At 57.2% G+C, this 24157-nt stretch overlaps 1 protein-coding gene across 3 annotated transcripts in view; it reads right to left on the bottom strand.

Annotated features, from left to right (window-relative positions):
• Nucleotides 1–24157, bottom strand: part of BCAN (brevican) — a 28417-nt gene that overhangs the window by 2867 nt on the left and 1393 nt on the right. The window contains exons 2-13 of one of the 3 annotated variants that reach the window (XM_030965264.1): nt 18572–18664; nt 18089–18481; nt 16959–17133; nt 14663–14790; nt 13154–13447; nt 11405–11650; nt 10462–10578; nt 9949–10305; nt 5692–5799; nt 4966–5124; nt 2542–2624; nt 525–669 (exon numbers count right to left, since the gene is read on the bottom strand). In XM_030965264.1, coding sequence (XP_030821124.1) covers nt 525–669; nt 2542–2624; nt 4966–5124; nt 5692–5799; nt 9949–10305; nt 10462–10578; nt 11405–11650; nt 13154–13447; nt 14663–14790; nt 16959–17133; nt 18089–18481; nt 18572–18656 — 2290 coding nt within the window. In that variant the 5' untranslated portion in view covers nt 18657–18664. Of the gene's footprint in view, nt 1–524; nt 670–2264; nt 2292–2541; nt 2625–4965; nt 5125–5691; nt 5800–9948; nt 10306–10461; nt 10579–11404; nt 11651–13153; nt 13448–14662; nt 14791–16958; nt 17134–18088; nt 18482–18571; nt 18665–24157 lie in introns of those variants that run through there. The other 2 variants (XM_030965266.1, XM_030965265.1) reach the window with 2 other exon arrangements.

Here is a 24157-nt window from a genome sequence, read left to right as displayed (position 1 = left end):
TGGAAATTTTCCAGAAATCCACTTTGATTGAGGTGGAACGTACATCTCTGAGTTAGGTCTGTAGCTTGCAAACATAGCTGTTTAATCTGCCTGCTCTCCTAAAAATCTGTGCTCTAAGAAACTGCTTCAGTGAACTACAGAGATTAAAGGGGAGGGCAGAGACAGAAAGAGAGCAGGGCAACCTGACCCAGGAATTCTTGCTGATAAAGAAAAATTAGCAGCAAATGTCATGCAAAATTTGTCAAAATGAATATGTATGAACCTACTGTGAAATTGTGGAACAATGAAATTCTGACCAATTGTGAAATTGCATGCATGTGGATTGGAGAGGGAGCTAAAAAAGGATCTGGAGTTCCCAGAGGCACTCATGTCATTCTAGGGGAACGATCCTAATAACCGCTGTAATAAGCATACAACTTCCACACATTTACAATTTTCGCAAATGTACAACTTCCACCGCTTTACAATTTCACAAAAATCGTGCCGTTTCTTTGCTTCCACAAACCGGGCGCAGCCCAGCTTACCCAGCCCCATCTTGCAGGTGTAGGACAGGTGGTAATTGCAGGGCACATCGCTCCACTGCCCACCATCGTGCCACACGATGACCACGCAGTTCTCCCCGGAGAGGAAATAGCTGTCGGGCTGCCCGGGGTGCCAGTTCTCGTAGAGCTGTGGGCACAGGGGGCACAGGGGGTGCAGGGGGCATCCAGCACACCCTGCAGGTGTGGGGGGCACCCCTGGCAGCGCCACCCCCGTCGGGAAGGAGGTGCCCCCTCCATGGCAAACCCCAGGTGTGGCTCCCTGGGGTTGTTCTTGAGGTTGTTTGAAATAGGATGGGGGCGGAGAGGGTTACTGGGGTTGAGAGTATTGTGAAAAATGCGTGTATTTTATGATTGGCTGTTCGCAAATATTAAAATGAATATTATATGTGTTGTGTTAGAAAGTAATGCTGTATTAATTCTCTTAAGTGGTGGGTTAAATAGAGTTTTAGGTTATAAAAATTGTTAAAATAGAAACGATGCTATGTAGGTTACTTTTTTTAAAGAAAGGACTCGCACTGAGCAGCCACAGGACACCTCAGTCTTTCAGAGAAAAAGAATTTATTGCCCTCTTATCAGAAGAAATGAACTTCTTCCCACCTCGAAGGCGCTGTCAGGATTCAGATGATGACCAGACAGAATCCTGTGTTTGACTGGAATTTATGCATCATGTATGAGGTGTATGAATATGCAACAGGCTGTTGTTTTTAAGGGTTATTCCTCTGTTAACATGGGTCCTTTTTCGGGCTGGTGCTGCCCAGAAAAAGGCACCCGGACATCTGTAACTCTTTGTATTTATTGTCTCATATTGTCCTAATTCAATTTGTCCAAATTATTATTACTCTAATAGTATTACTATTTTTATAACCATTTTAATACTATTAAACTTTTAAAAATTTTAAAAACAAGCGATTGGCGTTTTTCACAGTATGAATGTGTTTTAGGACGAGTGAGAGGTCCATTCCTTTCACTTGGACTTGCACCAAGATGAGTGGCTCCTAAAACCACTGGATTACTGCTATCCTTTGAAAGTAAGGAGACTGAGGTTTTATACTCGGATACAAGAGTTAGCAGTTCTCACTGGTTTTACCTCTCCTCAGCAGGTAAGAAGGGTTTCAATTCTATTTTTTAGAGTCACGGTCTAATGTTTTGGTTGAAAATTTACTTGCATATGGAGAGATTAGTTCAGGTTTGGGGATTAGGAGCATCATGGGGATGAGATGTAGGGCTGTGAGGAGATGTTCTGGTGTGGAGGAGTTTTGGACTGATGTGATGTGGGATGGGAGAGTGCCTGGTTGTGATGGCGTTCACAGGGGTCTCAGGATGGGGGAAGAGACGAGGATCTGACTCCATGTTTCAGAAGGCTTAATTTATTATTTTATGATATATATTACGTTAAAACTATACTAAAAGAATTGAAGAAAGGATTTCATCAGAAGGCTGGCTAAGAATAGAATAGCAAAGAAAGATAACAAAGGTTTGTGGTTCGGACTCTCTGTCCGAGCCAGCTGGGCTGTGATTGGCCATTAATTAGAAACAATCAACATGGACTAATCAATGATCTACTTGCTGCATCCCACAGCAGCAGATAATCAATGTTTACATCTTGTTCCTGAGGCCTCTCAGCTTCTCAGGAGGAAAAATCCTAAAGAAAGGATTTTCCAGAAAAGATCGTGACACCGCACTGTGTCATTATGAGCATGTGCAGGGTGAATGAGGCGATAAGTAGGATTGCAGCTCCTGTTAGGACAACTGTGAAGGCAGATCGGTTGAAAAGGTGATTACAACAGTTAGTTGTGCTATGAGGTTTGCTGTTGGAGGCAGCGTTTGTTAGCTTAGCAGGTGCTGGAGTCAGCAGGTGCCTGGGGATGCCCAGCCAGGTGAGGCAGGCAGCTCCTGTTTGGGAACCCCAAAACCCGGGCTGGGGGGGGAGGATAAGGAGGTGCCAGGCTGGGTGGTGCCCCCGCTGTGAGGGCACCCAGGGCTTGGCAGCCCCACTTACCAAGGGGCTCCCGTCAGACCACTGGAAATCGCCCTCGATGGTGCGGTCGTTGAGGCCGATCCACTGGTACTCCCTGTACTGGTCTGGGGGACACGGGGGGTGGTGGGGACAGGGACACAGCCAGTGCCACCTGGGGGACACGGGGGGGTATTGGGGACAGGGACACAGCCAGGTGCCACCCTGGGGGACATGGGGGGTATTGGGGACAGGGACACAGCCAGTGTCACCTGGGGGACACGGGGGGGATTGGGGACAGGGACACAGCCAGGTGCCACCCTGGGGGACATGGGGGGTATTGGGGACAGGGACACAGCCAGTGTCACCTGGGGGGCACAGGGGGTATTGGGGACAGGGACACAGCCAGTGCCACCTGCCAGGAGGGGCTGAAGGGCTGCTGGGGGATACAGGGTGCACTGGGGACAGGGACACAGCCAGTGTCACCTGGGGGACACGGGGGGTATTGGGGACAGGGACACAGCCAGTGCCACCTGGGGGACACAGGGGGTGTTTGGGACAGGGACACAGCCAGTGCCACCTGGGGGACATGGGGGGTATTGGGGACAGGGACACAGCCAGTGCCACCTGCCAGGAGGGGCTGAAGGGCCGCGCTCAGGGGGATTTGGGAGCTGGGATTGTCCCTCGCCCTGCAGCGGGGAGGTGCTGGGAGGTTTGGGGACACCCGAAAGGGACATCAGGGAACCCCTTTACCCCTCAGCCCCGGGGAGGCAGGACAGGGCCGGCCGGGAGAGGGCGGCAGAGCCTGGTACCCGCCTGTCCTGCCTGTCCCCTCCTGTCCCCACCTGTGTCGCCTGTCCACGCCTGTCCCTGCAGGTCATCACCTTGCCCTGCCAGTCCCCACCTGTCCCTGCAAGTCCCCACCTGGTTCTGGTGGTCTCCACCTGTCCCTGCAGGTCCCCACCTGTCCACACCTGTCCCCACCTGTCCCTGCAGGTTTCCACCTTGCCCTCCTGGTCCCTACCTGGCTATGCCACTCGCCACCTTGCCCTGCCAGTCCCCACCTGTCCCTGGAGGTCCCCTCCTGTCCGCGCCTGTCCTTCCCGGTTCCCATCTGTCCCTGCAGGTCCCCGCCTGTTCCTCCTGGTCCCCACCTTGCCCTGCAGGTCCCCACCTGGTTCTGCCGGTCTCCACCTGTCCCTGCAGGTTTCCACTTGTCCCTGCCGGTCCCCGCCTGTCCCCGCCTTGCCCTGCCTGTCCCCACCTGTCTGCACCAGTCCCCACCTGGCTCTCCCAGTCCCCTTTCAGGTCCAGCCAGTCCCTGCCTGTCCCTTTGTGTCCCTCTGAGGTCTCTCCTGCCCCTTCCTCCTCCACCCTGAGTTCCTTCAGGCCTCTTTGCTCTCCGTCCCGTTCCCACAGCACTTGTCCCCTGCTCTGCCTTCCCCCATCCCTCCAGGGCTCATTTCAGTCACGTCCTGGCTCTGCCTTCACATTTACACACCCACCCCTCTGCTGCTCTGCCCACCCATCACTGGGTGTGGGATTTTGTTGGAGAGGGGACAAGATCATCGAGTCCAGCCATCCCCCACAGCCAGGGGCACCTCTGTCCCCTGGTGCCACATCCACAGGTCTCCTAAACCCCTTCAGCCATGGGCACTCCCCTGGGCAGCGTCTCCATGGAGGAATTTTCCCAATATCCAACCTAACCTTCCCCATGGTGCACCTTCTGCTCCTGTCCCTTTTTCCCTGGGAGCAGAGCCCGACCCCCAGGTGACTCCATTCTCCTGTTAGGGAACTGTAAAAAGGGAGAAGGTGCCCCCTGAGCCTCCTTTTCTCCAGGCTGAGCCCTCCCAACTCCCTCAGGTCCTCCAGAGCCCCTTCCCCACTCCATTCATTTCTCTGGACACTCTCCAGAGCCCGACCCCCAAGTGACTCTGCCCTGTAAAAAGGGGGAAGGTTCCTCCTGAGCCCCCCTGAGCTCCCTCAGGTCCTCCAGAGCCCCTTCCCCACTCCATTCATTTCTCTGGACACTCTCCAGAGCCCGACCCCCAAGTGACTCTGCCCTGTAAAAAGGGGGAAGGTTCCTCCTGAGCCCCCCCTGAGCTCCCTCAGGTGCTCCTGAGCCCCTGCCCCAGCTCTGTTCCCTTCTCTGGACACTCTCTGACCCCCAAGTGACCCTGCCCTCCTGTCAGGGAGCTCTAAATGAGAAGGTCCCCCCTGAGCCTCCCCTAAGCTCCCTTAGGAGCTCCTGAGCCCCTTCCCCAGCTCTGTGCCCTTCTCTGGACACATTTCAGGGCTGAACCTGTCTGCTCCCACGGCCCTGCCTGTACCATCCGTGTTCTGGCCTGTCTGTCTGTCTGTCTGTCTGTGTGTCCATTCAGCCCTGCGGGGCCGGGCTCCACCTCCTGTCGAGCTCGCAGCGCAGCCCTGCAGGGCTCAGCAGCAGCGAGGGACAGCAGTGTCACGTACCGTTGATGAAGTCCTGCTCCTCGGGGGTCAGGATGGTGGCCAGGTGCCCCCCGTGGTGCCTGCACTGGCTCTCTGCATCCTCCCAGCTCCTCCGCGTGGAGAAGTGACGGTAGCAGGAGCCCTGGAAGCTGTCCCAGCCTGGGCTGCAGCTCCTCAGGGCTGAGCCACGCCAGGGGAGAGAGGAGAGGGTGAGCGCGGAGCCCGCCGCACCCCAAACTCCTGATCGCCCTCCTTCGTGCCCCCTGGGCTGCAGCAGGAGCTGGGCAGCGTGGCCAGGGTGGCACCAGGGCACTCACATGGCACCCAGGGCACTGACATTGCCAGGGTGGCACCAGGGCACTCACGTGGCACCCAGGGCACTCCCATGGCCAGGGTGGCACCCGGGGCACTCACAGGCCAGGGTGGCACTCCCATGGCCAGGGTGGCACTCACATGGTCCGGGTGGCACACAGGGGACTCTCATGGCCAGGGTGGCACTCCCATGGCCAGGGTGGCACTCACATGGTCCGGGTGGCACACAGGGGACTCTCATGGCCAGGGTGGCACTCCCATGGCCAGGGTGGCACCCAGGAGACTCACATGGCCAGGGTGGCACTCCCATGGCCAGGGTGGCACCAGGGGACTCTCATTGCCAGGGTGGCACTCCCATGGCCAGGGTGGCACCAGGGCACTCCCGTGGCCAGGGTGGCACTCACATGGCCAGGGTGGCACCAGGATGGCACTCACGTCTCTCACAGCCGCTGCCCCCGTAGCCAGGCAGGCACAGGCAGGTGAGCTGGGCGCCGTCCTCCACGCAGGTGCCTCCGTTCAGGCAGGGGTTGGGGACACAGCCACCTGCAAGGGACAGCAGCCGTGCTCAGCACAGAGCTCGGGCACCTCCTCGGTGCCCAGCAGTGCCACGGCCTCCTGGGCATCCTCAGTTCAGAGGATTTCTCCCAGGCTGAGCCTGAGAATCTTAGAGGAAAGAACTCAAACCATTATTATCTCTCTTTCTGTCGGCATTGTTTGTAGTTATGGTTCTCCACAGCGTGTCATCCATGGGCACCGATAGTGTGAGATGTTTCTAGTTTGAGGCCAATTAGACATGTCTAATTTTGAGCTCACCAATAGTGTGAGAAGATTCTAGTTTCAGACCAATTAGATGTTTCTCATTTTGAGCTCACCAATAGTGTGAGATGTTTCTAATTTCAGACCAATTAGATATTTCTCATTTTGAGCTCACCAATAGTGTGAGATGTTTCTAGTTTGAGGCCAATTAGACATGTCTAATTTTGAGCTCACCAATAGTGTGAGAAGATTCTAGTTTCAGACCAATTAGATGTTTCTCATTTTGAGCTCACCAATAGTGTGAGATGTTTCTAATTTCAGACCAATTAGATATTTCTCATTTTGAGCTCACCAATAGTGTGAGATGTTTCTAGTTTGAGGCCAATTAGACATGTCTAATTTTGAGCTCACCAATAGTGTGAGTCCCCAATATAAATTTGCTCACCAATAGTGTGAAAGTTTCTAGTTTCAGACCAATTAGATGTTTCTCATTTTGAGCTCACCAATAGTGTGAGATGTTTCTAGTTTGAGGCCAATCACCTCAGTGAGTCCCATTATAAAAAACCCTCTACTCTCATTAAACAGAGCCTTCTGATCCACCTGAAGAGTGGAATCTCTCTTTCCATCCCCAACTCAACATCCTCATCCCTGCAGCATCTCACAGCAAGCAGGTCTCTGACTGGCTCTGGGGCCACCAGCTCTGGGCCAGGTGAGATGTTTCTAGTTTCAGACCCATTAGATGTTTCTCATTTTGAGCTCACCAATGGTGTGAGATGTTTCTAATTTCAGACCAATTCGATGTTTCTCATTTTGAGCTCACCAATAGTGTGAGATGTTTCTAATTTCAGACCAATCACCTTACTGAGTTCCATTATAAAAGACCCTCTCCTTTCAGAGCCTTCTGATCCACCTCAAGAGTGGAGTTTTTCTTTCCATCCCCGACTCAACAGCCCAACATCCTCACCCCTGCAGTGTCCCACAGCAAGCAGGTCTCTGAGCTGCCTCTGGGGCCACCAGCTCTGGGCCAGGTGAGGCTCTCAGGTGCACCAGGACGTGCCTGGAGCAATCCCACACCTCCCTTCCACCACGGGGTGTGAAGAGCCTGGCAGCCCTGGCCCAGAGCTGGCCAGACCTGGGGTTTTGGCCTCCCCTGGAGCACAGACGTGAGCTGGACGCTCTTATCTCCCTTTCATCAAGAGCTGGATGTTCTTATCTCCCCTCCCCATGGTCATTGCCACGCCAGCCCCTGGCCCACTCCCTCTGCCCAGGCCCAGCTTGTCACAGACGTGTTTTATGAAAAATCCTTTTTTCAGGATTTTTCCTCCTGAGAAGCTGAGAGGCCTCAGGAACAAAATGCAAACAATGGTTATCTGCTGCTGTGGGATGCAGCAGGTGCATCTGTGATTGGTCTCATGTGATTGTTTATAATTAATGGCCAATCACATCCCAGCTGGCTCGGACAGAGAGCCCGAACCACAAACTTTTGTTATCTTTTTCTATTCTTATCTAGTCTTCTGATGAAATCCTTTTTTCTATTCTTTTACTATGGTTTTAATATAATATATATCATAAAATAATCAATCAAGCCTTCTGAAACATGGAGTCAGATCCTCATCTCTTCCCTCATCCTCAGACCCCTGTGAGCACCGTCACACCAGCTCCTGTTTTCCCTGGCTGATGCAGTGTTTTGGGAGGGAAGCACAGACCATAAAAGCTGCTGGTACATCCCAGCCACGTGTCCTTGGCCTGGCAGCAAGGTGACAGCAGGCCTGTCCCTCTGGTGTCACCTGCAGCCTGGCCAAGGCTGATAACTCAGCCAGCACTTCCCCAGGAGCCCGTGCTGGTCATTAACGAGCCCAGAGCACAGCGTGTGCTCCCAGCTCAGAGCGTGATGAAGGGGCTGCTGCTCAAAGTCCTTGACCCGCTCCAGCCCGATCATGCCCTGTTTTATGGTCCTGGGCTTGTGACAAGGGCGATGCTGCCACCCTCACCCTCCCCACGAGGTGCTGGTGGCTCCCTGGGGTGTGCAGCCCGTCCATCCCCGGCAGGGCGAGGCATGGCACAGGATGGGTGACCCAAAATGTCCCGTGGCTGGCTCCTCCTGGGCATCTCTCCTTGCCAAGGCAAAGGCAGCCGTGCCACGGGGTCTGGCCACGCTGCACAGAGCCCCCTTGGTGCCCTGGGGCTGGGCTGGGCACTGCCCTCTCTGTCTGCCTCTCACAAGTGCCCATCCATGCAGGAGGAGGGTGGGAACTCTGAATTTTGGGAGGAAATCACAGAGCTGGACGTTGCCAGGCTGTGGATGCAAATGGAATTCCTAATTCAGGGGATTTCTCAAGCCCTGTGTGTGTTCCTGTCATGCCCTGGGGTGGGTAGGGACCCCAGAGGTGCCCTCTGCTGCAAGGAGCGGGGTGGGGCAGGGGATTGGCACTGGGATGGGCATCAGAGCCGGGATCACCCCCAAGGGGGGCAGAGTGGGGCTGGTGGGTGACCCCCACCCACCCACAGCAGCTCGTGCTCCCTCTGCTCACCCACCTCAGCCCCTGGGGGATGGGGTCCATAGGGGTCTGCAGTGATTTTAGGGAGAGCTGCACAAGGCAGGGTGGTCCTGGCGGGGCTCTGTGCCCCCCATGTGCCCCCCTGCTCATGCCATGCAGCATCCAGCCCTCACCCCCCTGCCAGGGCACTGCAGGGTCAGTCCTGGGGGACATGGAAGGGGGGAAAAGCAGCCCCAGGGCAGTGCAGGGTCAGTCCTGGGGGACATGGAGGGGGAAGAGCAGCCCCAGGGCACTGCAGGATCAGTCCTGGGGGCACATGGAGGGGGAAAAGCAGCCCCAGGGCAGTGCGGGGTCAGTCCTGGGGGGCACATGGATGGGGGATAAGCAGCCCCAGGGCAATGCGGGGTCACTCCTGGGGGACACATGGATGGGGAAAAGCAGCCCCAGGGCAATGCGGGGTCAGTCCTGGGGGACATGGAGGGGGAAAAGCAGCCCCAGGGCAGTGCAGGGTCAGTCCTGGGGGGCACATGGAGGGGGGAAAAGCAGCCCCAGGGCACTGCAGGGTCAGTCCTGGGGGACATGGAGGGGGAAAAGCAGCCCCAGGGCACTGCAGGGTCAGTCCTGGGGGGCACATGGATGGGGGATAAGCAGCCCCAGGGCAGTGCAGGGTCAGTCCTGGGGGCACATGGATGGGGGATAAGCAGCCCCAGGGCACTGCAGGGTCAGTCCTGGGGGCACATGGAGGGGGAAAAGCAGCCCCAGGGCACTGCAGGGTCAGTCCTGGGGGCACATGGAGGGGGATAAGCAGCCCCAGCCCACCCAAGCCCCCCCAGGGGTCCCTTCCACCCCATTCCCGGGCAGGGCAGGGCCGGGGGCGGGGATTAGTTCGTCAGTGGGAGAGGCGCAAGGACGAAGGGAAGAGCTCGCCGAGATGCTTGTTCTACAAAGCTTTTTAATTAATTCCCTTTATTAGTACCACGGTTAGTCAGAGCAGGGACTGGGGCCGCCTTTCACTTATCGAGGCTTTTTCATGGAAACAGTCATTAAAACACTTCACAGAAGTAGAAGAGATTTAAGTGCGTGCAGAGATCAGACCAATTTGTTTGACAAATATGTGCTTCTCCAGACCTGAAACCTTCCCTTACCCAGCTGAGAGAGAGAAAGAGGAGACACGGACGGACAGACAGACAGACAGAGGGCAGCACAGCGTGAAGGAAAGGTGTTGGCTATCTCTAGTGCCACAGAGCAGCCAGCACGGCTGCCCCGAGGGCCAGGCTGGCACGGCAGGGACCCCGGGCCGAGCAGGCGCCCGCGCCGACGCTGGCCCGCTCGGTGGGCAGGGCGGGCAGGGGGGGCACAGCCGTGCTGGGGGTCCCTGGCACGATCACCCCGGAGGTGCCAGGACGGGGAGAGCTGAGGCCATCCCTGCGGGTCCCACCTGCTTCTCCCGGAACGGCCGCAAGGAAACCCTCCACGGTGCCAACGGAGGGATGCTCTTCCTCCTCCTCCTCCTCCTCCTCCTCCTCGGAAGGTGCAGCAGGCATCGCTCGGTGTGTGCCCGGGGCCGGTGCGGTGCTGCTGCGGGGCAGCCACGGAGTCGCTGCGGGCGAGGGCAGCCACACGGCCCCCGAGGGCTCCTCTCCGTCCTCCTGCGGGGGCGCGGGGGGCAGCGGGGACACCCCGGGGCTCTCCCCGACATCTCCGGAGAGCTCGGCGTCCTCAGCCCCAGAAAAGGGGGTGCTGGCCCCGCCGGATTTGTGCCCGCGGCGGGGGCTGCCAGCGGCTGCTCGGCTCTCTGTCGAGGTGGCAGAAGCGGCACCGGTTGGCGCTGGCACTCGGTGCCCGGGCGGCCCGGGGCTGGCAGGGCGGGCCGGCCGCCCCAAGGCGTCCCGTGGAGGGTCCGGGCGCTCTGTGGGCGGGCGAGGAAAGCCCTCGGGAGGCTCCGTGTCACCTGCTGGCGCAGCGGTGGGTCCCTCCGGCTCCGTGGGCTGGCCGCGGTGTCGCCCTCCGGCCGGGCTCTCCGGGGATGCGCTGCCCGCTCTGCCCGGTGCTGCTCCCTGCGGCTCCTCTGCAAAGGGCAAGGCGGAAAGGCAGTGAGGGCTGGCACTGCCGGGAGCCAGCCAGGGCACTGCGGGCACCGCCAGGCTGCCCACCCTGCGGGCACTGCCCACCCTGCGGGCACTGCCAGCTCTGCCCACCCTGCGGGCACTGCCAGGCTGCCCACCCTGCGGGCACTGCCAGCCAGGGCACAGGGCTGCGGGCACTGCCAGCTCTGCCCATCCTTATGGGCACTGAGAGCCAGAGCCCAGGGCTGCGGGCACTGCCCACCCTGCGGGCACTGCCAGCGCTGCACATCCCGCGGGCACTGCCCACCCTGCGGGCACTGCCAGCGCTGCCCATCCCGCTCGCACCCAGCTGTGCGGGGCGATGGGAGTGGCCCCGAGCCCGTGTGACGCTGCCCCCTGTCCCCTCCGCAGGGCGCGCCTGACCGAGCTCTGCCCCGAGCGGTGGCAGCCGCGCTCAGCCCCTCACCGCTGCCCCTCGCCTCGTGTCCCTGCAGCTGCCAGCTCCCTCCTGCAGCTCCCGGTGCTGCTAAAACCCTCTCCAGCACAGGCCGTGCACGCTGGGACACGCAGATGTCCCTTTGTCCCTGCACTGCCCTACACCAACACTCCGCTGCCCCATCCATGGGTGAGGACGGGGACAGCCAGGGTGACCTGGGCACCCTCAGGTGCCTCTGCCCTGTGGCTGCTCTCTGTGCCCCAGCCCTGGCACCACCGTGACAGTGCCCACTGTCCCCCGTGCTCCTAGGCAGGGATGAGCTCCCCAGCTGAAACGGGACCTGCCTCGGGGCTGGCCAGGGCTGTGGGGAAGGGGAGGTGGGGTGGGGTGACCTGAGGACACAGAGGTAGCTAGTGGCCCCAGGGTGTCTTCAGGGGTCTGGCTTGGCTTGCTCAGGTCAGGGTCCTCAAAGAGGGGGACGGCGTAAATGGCCCCTCGCGACTCGAGCTCCACGGGCGCTCGGGGCAGCTGCAGCTCCTCCAGCTTTTCTGCCACTGTGACAATCTCCTGGAGGAGATTCTCCTCGGGCTCTTGGCCTTGGTATTTTCCTGCAGCCTCAGGGAAAGAGTTTGTCCCTTCTGTGGGCAGAAAGAAAGTGGGATATTACTGCCCTGTCCTGGCTCCGCAGCGCTCAGAGATGAGCTCACCCCATGGCAGGCCTGGAGCCTTGGCACCCCAGGAGGGAGCCAGCTCTCCTCAGCCTCCCCTTCCCCTTCTAGATGAGGTCAGTAGGGGGAGGATCAGGCCCTCCCAGGTGCTGGCAGAGCTGGCAGTGCCAGCAGCCCCAGCAGGAGCCGTGGGGCTCAGCAGCCCGTGGTGGGGCCAGATCCTAAACCCTGCCTTCCCCTCCCTGTGGGGATCCTCCTCTACGCCCCCATCCCCACCCCGGGGAGGGCAGACATGCACGGGGGGTTAGTGGGTTACAGGGGTTGTGGGATCATGGCACGGGTCCATCCTGCCTAACCCAGGCTTTCCCTGCTGACAGATGGGGAAACTGAGGCCCAGAGATGCTCAGCATCCCCACACTGTGAGCCCCCACAGCCCTGAGCAGACACACAGAGAGGTGGGGTCAGGCAGGAGGAGCAGAGGGACAGCTCTGCTTCCTTCTGTGCCCGTTAGCCCTGCCAGCCTCTGTCCTGCCTCACTGCTCACCTTGCTGCTCCCCACAGGTCTCCTTCCTGGCCAGCATCACCCCAAACCAGCCTGGCAGGCTGTGCCCCACAGCCCCAGGACCCAGGAGTGCTCCCCAGGCCTGCAGCCCTGCGGGATGAACCCTCCTGGAGCTGTACCCAGAGTGATGGTGCCATGCAGGACACCCCTGTTCTGCCACAGTGAACGGGCACCAAGGACATGCAGGGCCTCCCTCCTCTGCCACGGCGTGTCAGCATGCACTGCTGGAGCCATGCAGAGCATCCCTGCAGTACTGAGAGCTGTCAGCATGCACTGCTGGAGCCATGCAGAGCATCCCTGCCCTATGGAGAGCTGTCAGCACACAGTGTCAGCACCCTGCAGAGCATCCCTGCTCTATAGGAGAGGGGTCAGCATGTGCTGCTGGAGCCATGCAGAGCATCTCTGCTGCATTGAGAGCTGTCAGCATGCACTGCTGGGACCCTGCAGAGCATCCCGCAATTAGAACTGTCAGCATGACTGCTGGGACCTATGACCTGCCCTATGGAGAGCTGTCAGCACACAGTGTCAGGACCCTGCAGAGCATCCCTGCCCTATGGAGAGCTGTCAGCATGCACTGCTGGAGCCATGCAGAGCATCCCTGCCCTACTGAAAGGGGTCAGCATGCAGTGTCAGGACCGTGCAGAGCATCGAGGTGTCAGCGTGCAGTGTCAGGACATGCAGGTTACGCCTCCCTCTCAGCTCTATCGGCATGCAGGGCACCCCTGTCCTAGCGCAGCAGCTTCAGCCGGTGTCAAACACCCCTGCCCTGCCCCGACAGCGCAGCCCCGGCACCGAGAGCACCCAGGGATCCCAGCAGAACCCCGGCACATGCACCACAACCCGGGGGCTTCCCCTGGCCTCCCAGCGGTCCTGTTGGGGAGCACGGGCGGGCCGGGGGTGCCCCTGTTTACCTCGGAAGCAGTACGCATCGTATCTGCTCTGGGCATCGGGGAATCCCGTCTGGTTGCGGAATAGGAAGATGGTTTTGACGCCGGGCAGAGCCCCTCCGCAGCGCTCCCGGGGGGTGACGATGGGGTAGCGGACGCTGCCGTCGGCCAGCCAGCCGGGGCTGCAGGCGTCCAGCCCCGCGTTCCAGGCCGCGTACAGCTGGCCCGGGCTCGCCAGCTCCGCGCCCAGCGCCCGGCAGCGCTGCGCAGCCTCCTCCAGGGTGAACCTGTCCGGGGATGTCTCCAAAAAGATCTCACCTGGGGAGAGAGGAGGGAGAGGGGAGTCAGAGCCGGGGAGGGGGGCAAAGGCGGCGGGAGTCCCCTCGCCTCCTCCGCTCTCGGCATGAGCCCAGGAGCCGGAGATGGAGAATGCAGCGTGTGGAGGAACAGCGGGGGCTGGAGGAGAGCTGCCTCCCTGCCTGCCTCCCTGCATCCCTGCCTGCCTCCCTGCATCCCTGCCTGCACCTCTGCCTGCATCCCTGCCTTCATCCCTGCCTGCATCCCTGCACCCCTGCCTCCATTCCTGCCTGCATCCTTGCATCCCTGCCTGCACCTCTGCCTGCATCCCTGCCTGCATCCCTGCACCCATCCCTGCCTGCATCCCTGCCTGCACCTCTGCCTGCATCCCTGCACCCATCCCTGCATCCCTGCCTGCTTTCGTGCTTCCTTCCCCTGCCTACATCCCTGCCTGCTCTCCTGCATCCCTGCCTGCATCCCTGCTTTCCTGCCTGATTCCCTACCTGCTTCCCTGCTTGCATCCCTGCCTGCATCCCTGCATCCCTCCCTGCTTCCCTGCCCATGCACAGAAAGCCACAGTGCGGGCACGTTTGGAGCTCTCGCACCATGTGGGAATGATCCCTGCCCTTGCAAACAGAGCTGAGACTTTGAAGCGCCCCTGAACGGGACTGCAGAGGAGCAGGTCCATGCCCTGCACTGAGCAATCCGCACGTGGGACATTTCTGAGGACACCTGCAAGCCCAGTGAGCACCTGGGTGAGGTTTCATGCTCAGGAGGGCTGTGGACCAGTGCCCCAAGGCACAGCATGTACCAACCCCACAGCTTCCCCTGCCTCCCTGTCCCTCACCCCTGGCACCACCAACCAACCCCACAGCAGCTGCCACCACCAGTGGGGACACCCAAAGGAGGGACCAGCCACCCCCAGGCACACAGAGCCAGGCAGGATCTGCAGCCCTGCACCTCATGCAGAGCACGGCACACACACAACCAAACCCCAAAGCTCCCAACCCAGCGTGCTGCTGGTCTGGGACACATCACCGTGGGCACAGCCCAGCCTGGGCACTGCCTGCTGCCAGGGACAGAGCCCCCACCCCTCCAAAGTGAGCCAGGAATGCTTTAGGAAGCAGCACAGCAGGTCCCCATGCCCAAAGACAGCACCTGCAGCTTGTTCACTTGGGTTTACAACTGGTTACAGGGGCAAAAGCAGATGAGGGCAAGAGGCGGCACCGCGGGCACCTGGCAGGTCCTCAGCGTAGCAGTACACGTCGTACATGTCCTCGGGGTCCACCACGCCGTAGTTCCTCACCCCAGGGAAGCCGTTCATGTCTCCATAACAGGCCTCACGAGGGGTCTGGATGGGGTACCTGGGGCAGAGAGCACGGGGGAGCTGCTCACTCCCTGGGGAACCGGCGGGCAATGACGCCATGCCTGGAGCCCCAGGGAGAACTGCCAAGGTGTTATAACCAAACAAACTCCAAGAGAGCACACACAGATGGGTTACAACCAAACAAACTCCAAGGGAAAAGTGCCGCAGTGTTCACAACCAAACAAATTCTGAGGGAGAAGTGCCAACCAAACAAACTCAGAGGGAGCACACACAGATGGGTTACAACCAAACAAACTCGGAGGGGGCACACACAGATGTGTTAAAACCAAACAAACTCCAAGGGAGAAATGCCAAGGTGTTACAATCAAACAAACTCCAAGGGAGCACACACAGATGTGTTACAACCAAACAAACTCCGAGGGAGCACACACAGATGTGTTACAACCAAACAAACTCGGAGGGAGCACACACACAGGTGTTACAATCAAACAAACTCAGAGGGAGCACAGACAGATGGGTTACAACCAAACAAACTCGGAGGGAGCAGTGCCAAGGTGTTACAACCAAACAAACTCCAAGGGAAAAGTGCCACGGTGTTCACAACCAAACAAATTCTGAGGGAGAAGTGCCAACCAAACAAACTCCAAGGGAGCACACACAGAGGTGTTACAACCAAACAAACTCCAAGGGAGAAATGCCAAGGTGTTACAACCAAACAAACTCCGAGGGAGCAGTGCCAAGGTGTTACAACCAAACAAACTCCAAGGGAGCACACACAGATGTGTTATAACCAAACAAACTCAAATGGGGCACACACAGACGGGTTACAACCAAACAAACTAAAATGGAGCACACACAGATGGGTTACAACCAAACAAACTCCAATGGAGCACACACAGAGGGTTACAACCAAACAAACTCAAATGGAGCACACACAGACAGGTTATAACCAAACAAACCCCAAGGGAGCACACACAGAGGTGTTACAACCAAACAAACTCAAATGGAGCACACACAGACAGGTTATAACCAAACAAACTCAAATGGAGCACACACAGAGAGGTTATAACCAAACAAACTCAGAGGGAGCACACACAGAGGTGTTACAACCAAACAAACTCAATTGGAGCACACACAGACAGGTTATAACCAAACAAACTCAGAGGGAGCACACACAGAGGTGTTACAACCAAACAAACCCCAAGGGAGCAGTCCCAAGGTGTTACAACCAAACAAACTTGAGGGAGCACACACAGAAGAGCACTGACGATGGGATTACAACAGTTTATAAAGGGGGGCAGTCTCAGGGGAGGAGACTGCCACAAACCAATCAGAGAATCAGAGGCTAGCAAGGAGGAGCATGGGTGTCACGGACGTATTTTATGAAAAATCCTTTCGCTAGGATTTTTTCTCCTGAGAAGCTGAGAAGCCTCAAAGGAAAAGAAAAACAATAATTATCTGCTGCTGTGGAATGCAACAGGTGCATCTTTGATTGGTCTCATGTGGTTGTTTTTAATTAATGGCCAATCACAATCCAGCTGTCTCAGACTCTGGTCAGTCGCAAGATTTTATTATCATTCCTTTCTATTCCTTGCTAGCCTTCTGATGAAATCCTTTCTTCTATTCTTTTAGTATAGTTTTAATATATCCATATAATATAATATAATATAATATAATATAATATAATATAATATAATATAATATAATATAATATAATATAATATAAATCATAAAATAATAAATCAGCCTTCTGAAATATGGAGTCAAGATTCCCATCTCTTCCCTTGTCCTGGGACTCCTGTGAACACCACCACACATGGGGTGGGTTCACATCAACCTAACACCAATGAGGAAGAAGGAGGGAGGAGTGAATACATAATTAGCAAATGGGTGAAGGGAAACAGCATAATTGACAAAGAACTTTCTGGCTAAAGGGGTGTAAAGAACCATAAGTGACAAGCTGTAGGGGCTGGGTTTAGAGGATTGACAGGGGAGAGTTTGGGGACATGGGAAGGGTGGAGGAGATTGACATAAGGAAAAATATGGGGTAAACAATTTCTGGGAAGAACTCTTTGGGAAACTGAACAGGGGGCATGGAGCGAATTGTTTTTCTAACATAGAAAAATCTAATGTATTACAAATTAAACAATTAAAACCCAAAAGCAAACCGCAACAGGGCATGGCCCCGGGCACAGGGGTGCCCACCTGACGGTCTGGTCGGCGATCCAACCGGCGTCACACTGCTCGTAGCCCCCCAGGTAGGCGGCGTAGAGCTGCTCGGGGGTGGCGATGCTGGCACCGATCCTGGCACAAGCCTCCTGCGCCTCGGGGAAGGTGTAGGCGTAGCGCATGGAGCCCTCCCGGTAGTGGAACACCACCCCTGTGGGGACACACGGCCGTGGGCAAGGGGCTTCACAGCAGCCCCCCACACTAAGTGCACCCAGGGTGTGACCACAGCTCTCTTCACAGAGAAACCCTTCCCAGGATTTCTCCTGGGGAAGGCAGGGAGAAAGCTCAGGGAAGGGAATGAAAACAATTCTTGTGTCTCCTTGCTGCGCCTGTTGTTTGGCACATGTGGAATGTGTTATGGGGATTGCTTAGCAGAAGGGGTTTGTTAATTAGACTGGTGATGGTTGTTTGGATTGATTAACCAATTAGGTCAAAGCTGTGTTGGGACTGTTGGAAAAGGGTCACGGGTTTTTCTTTAATATTAGTATAGCGTAGTACAGTACACTTTGAGTGTAGTATAATATAGTTATAATAGCTTATAAAGCAATTAGTTAATAAACATTTGCTTAATAAACTAATATAAAGCAATTATAGTATAGTATAGTATAGTTTGAGTGTAGTATAATGCAGTTATAATAGCTTAAAAAGAAATTCGTTAATAAAGTAATTGCTTAATAAACTAATATAAAGCAATTAGTTAATAAAGTAATTGCTTAATAAAGCAATTGTTTAATAAACTAATAAGCTAATTGCTTATAAAGCAATTAATAAACAATTGCTTAATAAAGCAATTACTTAATAAACTAGCAAACTAAGAGCTTATAAAGCAATTAGTTAATAAACAATTGCTTAATGAAGCAATTATTTAATAAACTAATCAACTAATAAACTAATTGCTTATAAAACAATTAGTTAATAAACAATTGCTTAATAAAACAATTAATGAAGCTTAATAAAGCTTAATAAAGCCTTCTGAAATCACCAGAGTCATTGCACATTATTCCCCTGCTGGAGGTCATCCCGCTACAACACCCAGGGCAGCGTTTGCCGAGCCAGGAGAGGGCCCCAGGCTGCCCCCAGTGCCACCTCTGCCCAGCCTGAGGTACCTTTGACTTTGACGTGGAGGATGTCGTGGCCGTCCTCGATGCCGTGCTGCACGTCGCAGCGGTAGATGCCCGAGTCGTTGGGGCGCAGCTCGGTGAGCAGCAGCGAGGCGTTGGTGTAGCGCTGGTGGAAGATGGGCAGGGAGGCGCGCAGCCGATAGTCCTCACTCACCTTCACCCTGTCCCCACGAGCTACCAGGATCTCCACTTCCCTGCCCTCAGAGATGAAGGTCCACTTGACCCGGGGTGTGCCCAGGACGGCGCGGCGGCCGCCGGTGCTGGCGGTGGGCTGGGGGCCAAGGTAGGTGATGAGGCAGGGGATGGTGACATCGCCTGCCAGCACGGCCTCCAGGGCTGGGTGCCGTGGCATGGACACCTGCAGAGCCTTGGGGTCCTCTGGGTGGGAGAAGAGAGGAGATGTGAGCAGGGTTGGTGTGAGAGAACCCCTGAGATCCCCACTAAAGCACCAATGGGGTGCTGAGTTACCTGTGCCATCTCCAGGGCCAAACACCTCCGGGAGCACCGTGGGGACAAACAGCCAGAGCAGCAGCAGGGGGAGGGCTGGGGCCATGCTCTGCCCTGCAAGGGGGGAGAAAAAACCACCAGCTGTGCTCAGAATCCATAAAAGCACCAAAAATCTCCCATCCCTGCAGGAGGGGAAGAGGCTGGGGAGATCCCCTGGACCCTGGCGGGGTGTGGGGTGATGGATGTGGAATTGGGGCGGGAAGGGAAGGGAAGGGAAGGGAAGGGAAGGGAAGGGAAGGGAAGGGAAGGGAAGGGAAGGGAAGGGAAGGGAAGGGAAGGGAAGGGAAGGGAAGGGAAGGGAAGGGAAGGGAAGGTGCCCTGGCTCACAAGAGGAAGAAGACAGCATGAGCAACCAGGAGCATTGGCTGGGAGCCACTGGGTGCCATCCAGCCCCTCTGACCTCCCCTGGGGACAGCAGAGTCCAGCCTGGCCTGCAGAGCACGGATGGTGCCAGCCCAAGCCCTGGCTGCAGCAGGCAGGGAGGCGATGCCAGCCCCAGGGCTGTGTGCCCGTGGTGCCACCGTGAGAAAGCTCAGCGGGTGTTTAGTGAGGAAGGAGGCGCTGAGGGAGCTCAGGGGGCAGGCAGGGCACACTGCAGGTGTGCACACGTGTATCACAGACATTTCTTTTATGAAAAATCCTCTCTCAAGGTTTTTCCTGCTGAAGCTGAGAAGTTCAGCAACAAGACATAAACAATAGGTTATCTGCTGCTGTGGAATGTAACAGGTCGGTCTAGATTAGCCCAGATTAGATGTTTAAAAATAATAACCAATCCAGAACTGAGAGCTCTCTTGGTCTGTGCCGAGAGAGCGGGGTTTGTTGTCATTCTTTACTTTTCTATTCTTAAGTTAAGTAGCAAGTTCTGGAAACTCTCCTTTTCTTTTCTTTTTAGTATAGATAAAATAGATGTATATATCATAAAATAATAAATCAAGCCTTCTGATCATGGAGTCAGATCTACGTCTCTTCCTTCACCCGAAACCCCTTGTGACAGCCGTCACACACGCGTGTGTAGGGGACACAAATTGGGTAAATGAAGGGAATGTGAATGTAATCTTATCTCCCAACGAGTTGCAGCTGGACCCTATCACTAAAGATCAGGAGCAGGCCGGATGATAACAGGCAACACCTGTAGCCGATAAGAACTAGGGGCATAAAAGAGTGGATTGGTGGAGAGAGGGGTCAGATGGGCGCTGCAAGGACCAGGAGCAGTCAGTGCTTAGAGGAGCTGCCTACAGAAAACATTGAGGAGGTGTGAAACTCTGAGGGCGTGGAACCCTTGCACCATAACGGTAAAAGAACTCTTGATATATAAGACAACGTATAATGATAATAGACCTGTTGTAATACATAAGACAACATGCGTGTGTGTGTGTGCTTCTGCACGCCTGCCCTGCCAGGGGGGCCTCATGGATGGAGCTGAGGTCAGCGAGCAGGGGGGGACAGCCCAGAGCACCCAGAGCCCGGGGGAGGGGGTAGGGAAGGAGCAGGACGGCTCCTTTGCCATTCCGCTCATGCCGGAGGCTCCCCGTGCGCGGGCTGGGAAAAGCGAGGCTGCCCAAAGCAGCCTTTATGTCCCGTGCCTCCCTCAGGCTGCCTGGCACAAAGGGCTGCCACCGGCGGGCTGGGGACCAGCACTGAGAGGAGAGTGCAGTGGCCAGCCCTGCCATCACCCAACCCTCTTGGGGGAGCAATAGAGGGGGTGATAAGCACATTATGGGGGGCTCTGGGTGTCCTTGCTGAAAGAGAGCCCTGGGGCCAGCCCTGCCATCACCCAGCCTCTCTGGGGAGCAGCACAGGGGGTGATAAGAACATCATGATAAGCACATTATGGGGGGGCTCTGTGTGTCCTTGCTGAGAGGAGAGTGCAGTGGCCAGTCCTGCCATCACCCAGCCCTCTCTGGGGAGCAATAGAGGGGATGATAAGAACATTATGAGGGGCTCTGGGTGTCTTTGCTGAAAGAGAGCCCTGGGGCCAGCATTGCCATCACCCAGCCTCTCTGGGGAGGAGCGCAGGGGGTGATAAGCACATTATGGGGGGCTCTGGGTGTCCTTGCAGTCTGGCTGCTCTTGCAGCTGTCCAAAGAGGAGGCTGATGCTGGGAATGTGGGGAAACGTCCCTGCCTGGTGCATTCTCCATACCCCCTGACCCCTCTGCAGAGGCTCCTTGGGGCTCCTCAGCCTCCCACGCCAGGGAGGCATCGTGCCATTGCCTGGGAACAGAGCAGCCTGAGACTCGGAGCAGATTTGTAATTTATGAGCTCTTTGCACTGTATTGATTTCAGCAGCCACAGGAGCAGCTCAGGCCATGTCCAGTGTCTGGCTGCAGGGACAGCCTGCCAGGATGCTGCCCTGGTCACCCGTGTCCCTCTTCAAGCTGTGTTCCCAGAGTGTGCCCAGGGGACCACTGCTCCAGGGAGAGGCTGTGAATCCAGCCCTGGGCACCACACAGTGTGCACACACACCCCAGCACCAATTACCATGGATGGGCAGCCCCTCCATGTACATCCATTACCATGGTCTACATCCCTGGCACCACACAGCATGGATGTACAGTCCCTGGCACCACACACGATGGGTACACAGCCCCTGGAGCCATGGTCATACATCCCTGGCACCACACAGCATGGGTACACAGCCCCTGGCACCACAGATGTACAACCCTGGCACCACACAGCATGGATGTACAGTCCCTGGAGCCATGGATGTACAGCCCTGGCACCACACAGCATGGACACACAGCCCCTGGAGCCATGGATGTACAGCCCTGGCACAACACAGCATGGATGTACAGTCCTTGGAGCCATGGTCACACACGCCAGCACCAATTCCCATGGATGGGCAGCCCCTGGAGCCATGGATGTACATCCCTGGCACCACACAGCATGTGTGCAGAGCCTCTGGAACCCTGGCAGCACAACACCATGGATACACAACCCCTGGAGCCATGGATGTACAGCCCTGGCACCGTCCACCATGGGTGCACAGCCCCTGGAACCACAAATATACAGCCCTGGCAGTGCCCACCATGGATGTACGGCCCCTGGAGCCATGGTCACACAGCCCTGGCATTTCACACCAGGGATATACAGCCCTGGCAGTGCCCACCATGGACACACAGCCCCTGGGACCATGGATACACAATGCTGGCACCACATGCCATGGATGTACACATCTCCTGGAACCCTGGCACCACACACCATGGACACACAGCCCCTGGAACCACAGATATACATTCTCTGGCACCACACAACATGGATGTACATCCCTGGCACCACACACCATGGACACACAGCCCCTGGACCTATGGTCATACAGCCCCGGCACCACACACCATGGGTACACAGTCCTTGGCACCACACACCATGGGTACACAGCCCTGGCACCATGGATGTACAGCCCTGGCACGACACCCCACGGGTGCACATCCCACAGCACAAGGCACTGTGCACGCACAGCTCCCAACACCAACAAAAAGCCCCTGGCACCACACCCCATGGGCACCAAACGTCCTGGGCAGACCACAGCCCTCCCCTTCCCAGCAGGGGCGGCCAAAGCTGGTCTGCCCAGTGGTGCCAGGGCCAAGGCAGGAGCTTTCTGTGCTCCAGACAGATATTTTGAATGCAGCCCCATGGTTCTGGAGCGAGGGACAAAACCCTCCTGCGTGGCAGCCGTGGCCAGGCTCCAGCACGGGGGCTGGTGCCACCCCCTGGGCAGCCAGGCAAGGCAGGCTTTTGTCACTGGCACCTTTTCTTCCCGTCCCCAAGGCGCCGGGGTGGCGCGGACAGCAGCCCTGAAATCCCGGGGAGGAAATCCAAGAGATAAAATTCCACAGGAATTGGGCAAGCTGGAGTGTCTGCCCTCCTCCTGTGCCCATCCCTGAATGTGTCCTGGCACTGGGAATGGGGTGTGGAAAGGGTTAAAGCCAGTTTCACCCTGCCCCATGAGCAGAGACTCTCAGACTTTGGGGTTTGGCGTTGGATTTTTGGCTGTTGGGTATTTTTCCTGTTTGCCACAAATGGAAAATCCCTCAACCCACAAGTTCTGAGGGAAAAGCTGAGAGCAGGACGAGGGAAGAGCAGCCAAAAAAATGTTGAATAATGATAATGGCAGCAACTCGTGAGGCTCAGTTGTCCCAGAGACCTCAGAGCTCAGGAGCTGCCGGGATCAGACAGACACACAGGCAGGCACGTGGCAGGGCCAGCTAACCTCCATTTCTGTGGGAAACCAGGTGGAAAATGGAACTGAAATCTATTTTGGGACAGCACTGCTCCTCCTTTCTCCCCTGAGCTCGGCCCTGCTTTCAGAGCTGGCTCCTTGAACGTGGCACCTGCACGATCTGGGGCCAGGGCTCAGCACTGGAGCTGTGCCAGTGGATGTCCCTTTTTATCACTGGAGAGGGGTTTGTGGGTGTCCCTTAGAGGGGTTCGTGGGTGTCCCTTAGAGGGGTTCGTGGGTGTCCCTTAGAGGGGTTCGTGGGTGTCCCTTAGAGGGGCTTGTGGAGGTCCCTTACAGGGGTTTGTGGAGGTCCTTTTTTATCTCCGGAGAGGGGTTTGTGACGTCCCTTAAAGGGGTTTGAGGATGTCCCTTAGAGAGGTTTGAGGATGTCCCTTAGCGGGGTTTGTGGGTGTCCCTTTTCATCTCCAGAAGGGTTTTTCTCCTGTCGCTCCACGTGACGTTGCTCCCGCCGCTCCCAAGGTGCCCTGCCAGCCCGCAGCGAGCCGGAGGAGGAGGAGGGAGCAGAGCGGTGCCTTTCCAGGGATGCTCAGCTGCAGAATGAGTCAGCAGCCTCCGGCACAGCCTGGCCCCGCTCCAGCCCCGTCCCCACCGGCAAAGGGCTCCGGACACGGCGCTGCCGCGCGGGGACCGGGACGGACCCGCTGTCCCGGCCGCCGTTCTCCCGCGGCTGCTCCGTGTCCGTCCCCCCGGAGCTACAAACCGGATCCGTGCCCACCCCCGCGACCACCGGAGGGGTCCCCGGGGGGAGCGGGGCCGTGCCAGGCGGTGCCAGCCCCGGGAGTGCCCGGCGGGCTCCTGGCAGCGGAGCTGGCAGAGCTGAAGGGCCGGAAGGAGGTGGGGAGGAGGGGGGTCCCTGCAGCTGCCAGGAGCCCGAGCCCCCCGAAGAAAGGGGCTCCTTGTGCAGGGGAGAGCGCGGGGAGGGTCCCGGGGGAGATTGAGAGGGGCGGGGGGGCGAGCAGAGCCCGCAGGAGCCGCCAGGGCCACCCCAGCACGTGTAGCCCCGGGTAAGTGTGTCACACGCACACGTGAAAGGTTTGCACACGCACCCCCGCCTTCCCGCGCTCTGCTGGGGAAACTGAGGCACGAGGCGGGGCAGTAGTGCGGGGTGGAGCGGAGGGGGTCCCTGATTTCAGCACCGCAGCTCAGCTCAGAGCCAGCCCCCTGCCAAACTCCCCCCTCCCAGCACAACCTCACCCCCTGTCCCAGTTTCCCCAGTTTAAACCATTCCCTGAAAAGCAGCTCTGAAATATCCTGCTCAGCCTCTCCCTGCCGTGCCCGAGCCCAGGAGCTGCAAAACGCTCCAGGATG

This window comes from Camarhynchus parvulus, chromosome 25 (genome assembly GCF_901933205.1).
Source record: "Camarhynchus parvulus chromosome 25, STF_HiC, whole genome shotgun sequence".
NCBI lineage: Eukaryota > Metazoa > Chordata > Aves > Passeriformes > Thraupidae > Camarhynchus > Camarhynchus parvulus.
This window is presented reverse-complemented; position numbering and strand designations above follow the sequence as displayed.